At 47.6% G+C, this 11,174-nt stretch overlaps 1 protein-coding gene across 1 annotated transcript; it reads right to left on the bottom strand.

Annotated features, from left to right (window-relative positions):
* Positions 1 to 1,792: 1,792 nt before the first annotated feature.
* Positions 1,793 to 11,086, bottom strand: PITHD1 (PITH domain containing 1). Its single transcript, XM_006159365.3, has 6 exons — positions 10,776 to 11,086; positions 10,078 to 10,121; positions 9,630 to 9,707; positions 5,558 to 5,662; positions 4,784 to 4,892; positions 1,793 to 2,727 (listed from the first exon to the last, which is right to left on the bottom strand). The coding sequence occupies exons 1-6, from the start codon at positions 10,965 to 10,967 to the stop codon at positions 2,626 to 2,628; spliced, it is 630 nt and encodes a 209-aa protein (XP_006159427.2). The 5' UTR covers positions 10,968 to 11,086; the 3' UTR covers positions 1,793 to 2,625.
* Between the last annotated feature and the right edge of the window lie 88 nt (positions 11,087 to 11,174).

Genomic DNA, 11,174 nt, shown 5'->3' with positions numbered 1-11,174 from the left:
ACCGGGCTTGCGCGCTGCCGGAAGTAGCCCGGCCAGCGGTACGGAACCCGGAAGCGGGCCAGGGCCTCGCGTGGGAGCGGCCATGTTGGAGGCCGAGGTCCTGCCCGCCGGGCCCCGCGGGGACTTCCTGGCCCTTCCTCCGCCCCCCGGCTCCCACCACCCCGGCGCCCCCTGGAGGAAGCGCACGCCGCCGCCGCCCGCGCCGCCCCGCCGGGTCCTTAGAGCCGACGAGGCTGAGCCCGCGGCGGTAGGTAAACAGCGACCTCAGGTGACAGGGCACGCCTCCCCGACCTGCTTCCTGAGCCGTAAACCGATGGAAACCACCACCTGCGACCTCACCGCGTGGCTCTTAGGCTCAAATGAGGTCGTGTGTTCATGCTTCATACACCGTAAAATCAGCGTGGGCCGACTCCACCGAGGAGCGTGGGAGAGTACTCAGGCCGCATAGGTGGCTGGACGGCTGGCATCGGCGGTGTGGACGGGCAATGGCAGGCCGACAGGCCCGAGATACCACCATCGAATGAGCTCCAGCTGTGAACGGACAGGGCCGGCCGGGCCACCGAGGCACCTGTTGCTCCTTGCCACTGGTAAAGTGGAAGGAGGGCACAGGGCCCACGGAAAGGCTGGAAGGGAAGCAAATGGAGCTTTTGAAGGACCACCTCGCCGGAGAGAACAGGTGGGGATCTGCAAACAGGAAATGAGTCACGCTTGTCCTTCAACAGTTGAAGACTCATTTTCTCAGTGTGACCTGGACTGGTTTTTCTTCAAACTTAAAGAAAGCACTACACACACACTTGGAAGCTCAGTGAAGTCCTTTTCCCCAGGCCTGGAGGCAGTTTGGTCTGAAATACTCAACAGGTCACAGAGATGGAGCCTAAAATACTAGCACTGGACAGGAAACCTTTGGACCTGGGGGACCACAGCAAGCCAAGGACTCAGGACTGGATGTGAAAAGAGAAGGGGGATAAACCAATACAGTTGCCCTCACTCCAAATCCCTGCTGGGTCCACTTATGTAATAATGCCATTTTTTCATTCTGGTCTGGGGCACTTTTAGCAAATTCTTTAGTGAAGCCTCAGATTCTGAGACCAGGTCTCAGGGGCTACCTGGTGCTAGTGCTTTAATTATTGGGATTAATGAATGGCTAGTCTACTCTAAAATTTCTAACTCTATTTCACCCCAAACACACACACACACACACACACACAATCTTCGGGTTATTTATTCAAATGTGCCAGAGGGTACGTGCAGTTGCTAGAGAAAGGGAGACAGGGAGGAGAAGGGACCCTCCAATGGGGCACTATCATGCCACCACCCCTTCTCTGTTTCTCCAACCTGTTGGTGTTCTGGGGATGTACACATATGCACTCACCATGTTTTCAAGCTGCAGGGGTCAAGTTTCAAACACCGTAGTTGGCCATGTGGGATATGGCTTCCCTGATTACCAGGCTACAAGGGCTAGCCCTCATCCTTCTCTCTTTTGATGAATTCCAGAATCTGTTCTCCTTATTTTTATACACTTCACTCCCAAGTTCCTTCCCTTTGTGAGAAATGGAATATAGGTTTTGGAGCCGACATTTCTCTATAAAATGTGAGCGTAGGGTGTGTTTAGTCTACTGTATAGAATTAAGCTCAGCCTCTGCTGGAGAAGGTGCTCTAGTCTTGACTTAACTGTGGCACTAAAGATTTACCTAGTCCAAAACAATAATAACAAATGTCAAAGTTCACCACACAGTCCTATGTAAAATCCAAGTGTCAGCAGTGCTACCAAGAACTTGAAAGAAAATACAAATGTTAGTCTGGCAAGGATTTATTAGGAAGCTGATCAGTCACAGTGAATAAAAGCCGTGAACAGAAGAACTCAGAGATCTCCAAGTTCTGGCACCGGGTTTACAACACTAGTTAGAAGCTAATAAACATTACAGAGGTTCCAAGGGGGCTCTTAACTAAATCTCAATCTTACCCCCACGAGGTTACCCACAAACACAGAAATGATTCCCATGCTTTCCCCAGATTGCTTAGCTGGGCAGTGGGAAAGACCTCCTCCCCCAAGCTGTCACGCATCATCAGGAGACTCCTGCCTTTCTAGCTATTTCCATGGGACGCTCATGTGTGACAGGTAACTCCAAGCTGGACTCGACAAGAACGCTGAACACAGACAGGGAAAAAGTGCAAGGAGGGTCAAGTGGTTCTAGTTGGAGATCCTCCCGATGGCTAACACACAGAACCCTGAAGCTCTAGAAAATTCCCAACAGCTCAGGAATAGTTTCCACATTTTAAAATACAAGTCACGCAAAAATCCTGCCACAAAGCAATGAATACACTTGGGATGCCATGGCCGCATCAACTGGAAAAGCGGGCATCATGATCCATGACTGCAAAATACCACCCAGACCAAGACCCAACTTCTGCAGAGCCCTAGACAACTATGACTGCCTTAGCACACACACAGGACTCCCAGTGGCGTGACGTCTTCTGCAGGTCAGGCTGCTGCAGTTAGCCCCAAAGACAAAGCTCAGCAGAGGCTGTGGCAGCCACCTCTCTGGAGCCTCATCTCTGTCTCTCCCTATAGGCAGTCGTACATCTTCACTGACACAGCGCCTCTTTGGGAGCCTTGGCCAGCCCTTAGGAAATAAAGTGTGTCTGTGGGGTGACCTGATGCACCCTGTGGTCTGCTGGACTGGCCGATGCTTCATAATTGCAGATGGTCACCTCATGTCGGCGAAGCTGCAAGAAAATCAAGAAGCTATGTCAGATGGCCATTAGAGAACTGTCCTTTCCCAGACCACACACATTGGAGTCGTCCTTTTCAGGTCAGGTCCATTTCTGAGTCTGCGTCTAGTATCTCCCCTCTTCTAATGCTTCTTACCTTGAGAAGCCTGCAAAGATCATTACCAATGATTTGCCTCATAACTCAGAGATCCATTTCCCCTACTACGATGGGACACCAGGAGATCAAGAACTTAGCCATCTTATCTACAACCTTATTGCTAGTGCCTGGGATGAGTAAGATTATCAGAAACATTGAATTAAATATTTTGAAATGGAAAAAACTATGAATTGAGATAAATTACATAATTTCAAACCTCTTAAAAAATACTTATATGCTATCAAATGTCACAAACACCTTACAGTGATAAATTATAAACAGACTGGGAGCAACTGATGATTCACTTGCTTTTTTCCTTTTAAAGCTCCCACCACACCACAATGTACAGACACATTGCCAGCCTTTGGTATCCATCAGTCCAAACCACATATTGAAAATGTTCGGGAAAATAGACAAGGCACAAAATACCACAATAAAAAAAAATACAATTAAAAAAATACAGTATAACTATTTACATAGCACTTACACCATATGTAGTCTAGAGATGATTTAAAGTATATGGTAGGGACCGGCTCTGTGGCCTAATGGTTAAGGCAGCCAGATCCAAATGGCTGAACGTGTGGTTTGAGTCCCAGACCTGGCAGCTTAAAAAACAGCTAGGCACATGTGCATGTGTGCCCCAAATCCTAACAGAGTGGAGAAATAGAGAAGGGACTGCAATGCAGTATGCCCAGACCCACCAGGGAAGCAGGTGGAGGTTTTCCCCTCTCCTCCTGTCTCTGGTAAGCACAGGCACCCTCTGACAAAACTTCAATAAACAAGTAGAGAAATAAAGTAATATGGGAGGCTATTCACAGGTTAAATGCAAATAATTTATCTTTTTTCTTACTTTTTTTTAAAGAGATTGTCAGTATAGGGTGAAAGTACTTGCCAGAGCGAGAGAAAGAGAAAGAGAGAAATTACCCCCTAGAGATTAGGATGGTCATGCTGCAATCTCCTCTCCCTTGTTCTCCTCTTGGGATTTTTGAGCACACATGCATGCATGCTCAGTGTGAGTTTCAAGCTGCCAGGTCCAGGATTTGAAAAAAACAGCTAGGCACATGTGCATGTGTGCCCCAAATCCTAACAGAGTGGAGAAATAGAGAAGGGACTGCAATGCAGTATGCCCAGACCCACCAGGGAAGCAGGTGGAGGTTTTCCCCTCTCCTCCTGTCTCTGGTAAGCACAGGCACCCTCTGACAAAACTTCAATAAACAAGTAGAGAAATAAAGTAATATGGGAGGCTATTCACAGGTTAAATGCAAATAATTTATCTTTTTTCTTACTTTTTTTTAAAGAGATTGTCAGTATAGGGTGAAAGTACTTGCCAGAGCGAGAGAAAGAGAAAGAGAGAAATTACCCCCTAGAGATTAGGATGGTCATGCTGCAATCTCCTCTCCCTTGTTCTCCTCTTGGGATTTTTGAGCACACATGCATGCATGCTCAGTGTGAGTTTCAAGCTGCCAGGTCCAGGATTTGAACTGTGGTCAGCCATGTGGAAGTCCAGCACCTTAACCACAATGCCACCTGCTGGCCCCATGATGCCTTTTTTCTTTTAATTTTGCTATAGGGAATGGGTACTTGTCAGAGACAGATAGGGGAAATAAGAAAGCATCCCCTTTGGAGGGATGGCCCCCCCCACAATCCCTTCTTCATTCTCATCTTGGGATTTTGGGCATGTGTACATATATGCCTGGCATGATTTCAAGCCTTCAGGTCCAAGACTCCAACCACATGGTTGGTCATGAGATTTAGTCACACTAACCACCACACCACCTGCTGGCCCACTATGCCATTTTATATAAGGGCCTTACATAAAAATCAGGATTTTGATCCCCTGCAGGAGGCCCTGTGGATTCTGAGGGATGACTGTGTGTGTGTTTTAGGGGTACAGCCTTTCCAACCCCATCTTACCTCAGTCCATTCTCCTCTCAGGCCAATATAAAAGACCTTTGTGGTATCTGCTCCAAAGTTTTTTGAAATATGAATTGAGAGATGATAGACATTTGAAAAACGAGAAATTCTAGAGTAAAAAAGGAGTAAGAAAAGACTTAGTTATGGCTGAGTATCTTACCACCATGTCAAACAGTTCCAACTGTGGTAAAACCCGGCAAGCACCAGAGAACACTCTTGGAGTCTACCTTCTCATTTTCTCCTTTGGACAAATAGTTCATTCAAAAACACTTAGTAAGCATTTGTTAGATCCTGTCCAAGGCAGCAGGGACAGAAGGGGGAATAAACACTGCTCCTGCCCTCAAGGGAAAGGAATGAGAATTGCTATCAATATATAACCCAGAATTCTAAAGCAGTGCTGACCGCCCCCATAGGAAAAAGAAAACTAAGGAAGAGATAAGGTGGTCACATGTAACTCAGCCTGCCCAAAGCCCACATACAAAGAGGAATTCCGAAAACCTCCTTCCTAGGACTACCTTAGGTGCTATTCAGGTCCACTTGCTTACAACTTAACAAGTCTGTGGCTTGCACTGAATCGCTGCCAAAAGCTGACCAAGCCAAGGATCAAGGCTCCTCCACTGTCTTAACTCAGCCCCATGTCAGAAGAGCAGGAGTCTGCCAGAAGTACAAGGCAACCCCTGCAAGCGCTGCTGCGGTCATGCTCCTGGCACGTGAGGGCGGGCCTGCTGCTCAGAAGAGGCCCGCCAGTGAGAGTGAGACAGGCCCAGTGCTTACTTTGTGGCATACTCTAATTCTCCTGTAACGTCCCGGTTCAGACTAAAGGTCTGATCTGGCTCTCTTTCTGTGTCATCAAAGGACATCTGTGGAATGTTCTTGTACCTGGGAAAGGAAAGGGGGAAAATCAAGAGACGTGCATAATCATGTCTGTTTTGGTTCTTCTGTTCTTTTTATTTATCTATTTATTTTTGCGAGATTTTTGCTACCGGGCACATGCGCTCACTGAACAGACAGAGACAGAGAGACAGAAAGCAAGAAATCAGCCCCAGGGGGGATGGCCATGCCACAGTTCCTTTTCTTCCATTCTTCTCTCAGGATCTTGGGCATGCATACACATGCACCCTTGTGTAAGTTTAAGCCACCGGGTCTGGGACTTGAACCACAATGAACTATGTGGGAGTCCAGCAACGTTACCATTACACCATCTGCTGGTCTCTTGGTTTTTCAAAACTTTCTAGACAGCTCAACTCATTTCAGTTCTATCAAAAGGAGATCAAATTTTAGAAATGCCATTTTGCTGGCATTTATACATGATTATCTGTAATTCCACAAGAAAAGAGCTGAGGACTGCACCAGAACCCGGTGGCAGCTTTGAGTGGGCTAGGGTCACATGAGAAGCAGTACACAAAGAGGTGGCTTGAACTAGGTCACGTGCAGCCAGTGGATGGAGGAAATAGGCAACTCAGCACATTCAGAGCCAGCTGAGAAGCTTAAATGAAACTGCCTACTCACGGGGAAAAACTTTTTTCTTTTGACAGAAACACATCAAACAGTTAAGAGGTAAGAGCAAGTAACCCAACAGTAAAGAATTTTTTGCGTCCAAAAATTACCCCATACACTCAGTCATCTTACAGTTCTTTAATTAAAGTACAGTTTGGGGACTTCTGTTTTGAAACAGCACAAAAGGCTGCAAACTCACAACGGGCTTTAGAAAGTCAAGGTAAAACTAGTAAAGGGGCAAGCAGGTGTCATGGTGGTTAAGGCACTGGACTCCCACATGGCTGACCAGTCTGAATCCCAGACCCGCTGGCTTGAAAATCACAGAGGACACATGTGCATGTGTGCCCAAAATCCTGAGAAGGGATTGTGGCACGGCCATCCCCACTGGAAGTGGGGAGTGTTCACACCCAAAGGCATCTTAAATTCACTATCTCTCTCTGTCAAGTGCACATGCCCTATGGCAAAAACTTTAAAAAAAAACTAGTGAAAAAGATCTTTCAAAGGAAAACCTAAAAAACAGTTGTCTCCATAGCAGACACATCCCCACCACCTCCAAGGTGTTTCATTCACACCCACACAGGAGCCTAGATATCAGCTGTGGTAAAACGCATAAAAAAACAAGTGTTTGCTTCAAAGCGTTCCTCACGATGCCCAGCAGAGTCACCTCAGGGTGCGCTTTACGAGCAGCATCATGAGGGCAGTACTGTGCCTCGTTAAAAGCAGTGTTGCTAGACTAGACTTCCTGAGTTTTAAAGCCTGGCGCTGTCACTTACCAGCTGTGTAATTTGGGACAAGTATTTAACCTGTGTCTCAGTTTTCTCATCAGTAAAGTGGGAATAGAGATAGTACATATTCTACACAGTTGATGTGGAGATAAAATTAAATCAATTTTAACAGACGCATATATTTAGAAAATTTTTACTCTGCGGGGCCAGCAGGTGGAGTGGTGTTTAAGGGCACTGGACTCCCACATGGCCAACTGTGATGAGTTCCGGACCTGACGGCCTCCTTTCTCGCTTTCTCACTTTCTCTCTCTCTCTCTATCCCTCTGTGGTCAAATTAAAATAATAAAATAAGTAGGGACCAGCAGTTGGCATAATGGCTATGTCGCTGGACTCGCACATAGTCAACCGTGGTTCGAGTCCCGGACCCAGTGGCTTAAACTCACGTCAGGCGCGTGGATGTGCGTGCCTAAGATCCCGAGAGGAGAATGGAGGAGAAGGGACTGTGGTGTGACCATCCCCCCTGGGGGGTGATTTCTCGCTTTCTGTCTATCTCTGTCTTTCTGGTGAGCGCGCGCACCCTATAGCAAAAACTTCTCCAAAATAAGTAAGTGGATAAAGTTAAAATAATTCTTTAAAATTTTTTCTCTGAAAATTTCAAATATGCACAAAAAGCAGAGAGAATATGATTCTCCACATACTTACACTCTTCTTTAACAGGCACAACACGCAGACTCCACCGTGTTAGCCTCCGTAGCCCTCCTTTAAGACCCTCAGTTTCTCTGGACATGCCCATGGCATGTCATAACTGAAGAGGCGCCATGTTTCTTCTTTATTAATTGTACAGAAAATGGTGCATTACACTCAGTGGCATCTTATCAATAAAGCAGTGTGCCTTGAACTGAGGGTTGTAGGTATCTGTGTCTGCTCGTTGTTTCCAATTCACACACAAGAAAATCAACGCACAGAGAAATCCCAAAGTCATACAGCTAACAAAAGGTACAGCCAGAATTTGAACCCAGGTCACTCTGGAGCCCACGCTCAAGCCACAATGCAACACGGACACCCAGCCATCTGAAGCCAATCCAATATATCTCCCAAGTAAATGAGTCTCCAAGACCATGAGAGCAAATTTAGTTTCCTTAAAAAGATTAAATACTTGGATCTGATTTTAAACTCCTGTTTCTAACATTCAAAAATAGTATAAATTTCTTTAATTTTTCTAAAGTCTACTTAAATTGATCAATTTTTCAGATGAAATTATTTTATGTAAAGTTCTCCTGGTATCTGTTTTCTCTAGCACTCAAAAAACAGTTTTGCCCTTCCTTGAGGAAGGCTATCGTAGATTAAGGTCAACTGTCCAACAGGAGTACTGAGTGGTGGCATGGTGGTGAAGGCGTGGGATTCCAACGTGGCTGATGCCGATAGGTGTTCAGCACCTGGTGCTTGAAAATCTCGCTAGGCACACGTGCATGCATGCCCAAAATTCCTAGAGTAGAATGGAGAAGGGATTGCGGCATGGCCATCCCCCTGGGAGGTGCTTTCACATTTTCCCTCTGACTGACTCCTCCGAGAGCAACCACCCTATGTCAAAAACTTTAAGGAAAAAACAGGGAATATTAGCTCTGGTGGCCAACAGATGGAGCAATGCAAGAGGTACACAGAACTTTGCTAACTAGAGGCCTCATGAACTCAGATGTTGTAATTCCATGTCCACAAAACACATGTAACAATTTATTACTGTATGAAATACCAATGGACATTTTGAAGCCAATCCCAAGGACAGAATCCATAAACATCAGTTGAAAACTATAGCTGGGTTATTAGAACACTGCAAAGTCATCAATAACTGGCATTTACAGAATGCTCTCTGAATGAATGGTGCTACAGCCTGCACTTTGAAAATGAGAGACGAGCTGCTGGCCTTAGACTAGAGATGCTTAATCTAAAAAAGTAATTAATTCAGGAGGAGATAAGTTTAGCCTGTGCTTGCTTAGAACAAGCACAAGACCAAGATATTTCAAAAGGGAAAATATTGGGGCCAGCAGGTGGTGTGGTGGTTAAAGATGCTGGACTCTTACACGGCCGACTGCGGTTTGAGTCCCAGACCCAGCAACTTGCTTTCTCACTTTCCCTCTCTCTCACTCTGTCCCTCTCTGGTCAAATTAAAATAAGTAAATAAATAAAATTAAATAAAAGAATTCTAAAAATAAAAAGGGGGGGGAGGATATTTAACCAGTAAAAAGAAAAATGACATTATTACTAGAGAAAGGGAACGAGAACTAGGGGTTTCCTGAGGGCCTGAGCCCTTGCCACTTACAGTCTCATCTCGGAGGGGTGGGAGTCATCATCCTCTCCCATTGGTGGTTAAAGATGCTGGACTCTTACACGGCCGACTGCGGTTTGAGTCCCAGACCCAGCAACTTGCTTTCTCACTTTCCCTCTCTCTCACTCTGTCCCTCTCTGGTCAAATTAAAATAAGTAAATAAATAAAATTAAATAAAAGAATTCTAAAAATAAAAAGGGGGGGGAGGATATTTAACCAGTAAAAAGAAAAATGACATTATTACTAGAGAAAGGGAACGAGAACTAGGGGTTTCCTGAGGGCCTGAGCCCTTGCCACTTACAGTCTCATCTCGGAGGGGTGGGAGTCATCATCCTCTCCCATTATAATGATGCCTTTGAGCTTGACATTGCCAGTAAATCTGCCGAATGCAAAGGAGAAGGTTGTCAAGGCTGTGCTTGAGTCCTTGCTTTGCCGTGTGACCCTGGGCAAGACCCTTCCCCTTTCTGGCCTTCAGTTTTCTCACGTCAGATGTGTACTAGATCGTTTCTAAGACCCGATCTATCTCTGGCAGTCTCCAATTCTAGAAAACTTACCCTGGTTTCTCAATTATTGTTCAACAAATACATCTGTTTCCAGTCTGTGCTAAGAAACACGTTCCTCCTCAAACCACCAAAGTAATTTGCCCCATTTCTAGCATGTGCTCTCTTGACACAGAATGAATGAATCAGTCCAAGAGGGCAACAGGGTATGACCTGTTTAGCTTGAGGCGGGCACCAGGAGATACTTACGGAATATTAAACAGAAGTTCTTCATCTGCATCACTTTCAACAAACTGGAGGGGATGGGGAGGGGGAGAAAGCAACAAATATTTGCTGAGCGCCCACATTCCAGGCATCTCCCGCCCTGTTCTACAACTGGGATGCAATGCAAACAGCCTTCCTCCGTTCTCCAGGACTTATCACTCGAAGTTAATTGGTCTTATCCATGGTGTCCTAACAGCTACGGACCATCCAATCAGAGGGCTCTTAAAATGGAGACTCTGTCAATGAACCCCCGGGGTTCACGAGCCTCCAGAACTGCAAATTCATCCGTGCTTCTGCGCAGTTTTCTACTGAGAGGGTCTACCGCTTTCGATGGCTGTCGTACTAGCTGGTCTTCACCCGGTAGTACAATCAGGCAGTCACCGAGACTCATGGTCAAGTGGAAAGGAAAACGCCCTCACTGACCACACAGCCCTGGAGCAGAGCGGGAGGCCAGACAACGCCAACGCGCTCCCTTTGCTCCAGGGCCTCCGTTTCCCTGTCTGCAAAATGGGGAGACTCAACCCTGTTCGCCTCTCAAACAACGGGCAGGAGACCGGCAGGGGAAAGCGCTTGGCAGCCGGGTGGTCGTTATTTTTAACATCAGGAACGAGGCTGACGGAGCAGACCGGAGGCCTGAGCTCGGCACGGACCCCGCCTGGCCTCCCCGGCCCCAAGCGGCCCACCTTGGAGCGGTCGGTCCGCTCCTCCCACGGCTTGAAGACGCCGCGGCCGCTGCCCTCGCGGCTCTCGTTCAGGCACTGCAGCCGCTCCAGGTCGATGCGCAGGTACAGGCCGTAGGCCAGGCCGCGCGGCTCCGGCGGGTCCTCCCCCTCGGGCCCCCCCCCCCCCCCGCCGTGACTGTGGCCGTGCGACATGGCGACGGCGCCGCCCGCGCGTCCTCTCAGCCCCACCGCCTCTAGTGTCGCGCTAGCCCGACTCGGCTCCGGTCTCCAAGAGCGCCGCGTCTGCCGCGTCGTAAAAGGCGCCCCTGTGCGGCGCATGCGCTCGGATGGACCGAGCGGCGGGGGCTCAGAAGGGCGGGGTTCGGACGGGGCGAGGCTCTGGGGGCGGGGCTCGGGGGG

This window comes from Tupaia chinensis, unplaced genomic scaffold (assembly GCF_000334495.1).
Source record: "Tupaia chinensis unplaced genomic scaffold, TupChi_1.0 Scaffold000628_1, whole genome shotgun sequence".
In the NCBI taxonomy this organism is placed as follows: domain Eukaryota; kingdom Metazoa; phylum Chordata; class Mammalia; order Scandentia; family Tupaiidae; genus Tupaia; species Tupaia belangeri.
Note: the sequence above shows the minus strand (reverse complement) of the source record. Positions and strands in the feature narration are given on the sequence as shown.

Bases quoted from the DNA above. Each gene is read 5' to 3' on its own strand.
- PITHD1 (XM_006159365.3), bottom strand. From the start codon at position 10,967: ATGTCGCACGGCCACAGTCACGGCGGGGGGGGGGGGGGGCCCGAGGGG. The intron at 5,663-9,629 runs GTAAGTGGCAAG...TTCCTTTCCCAG, and splicing joins CACCCCTCCGAGATGAGACT to GTACAAGAACATTCCACAGA. The intron at 4,893-5,557 runs GTAAGCACTGGG...TTTTTACTCTAG, and splicing joins GAATTAGAGTATGCCACAAA to AATTTCTCGTTTTTCAAATG.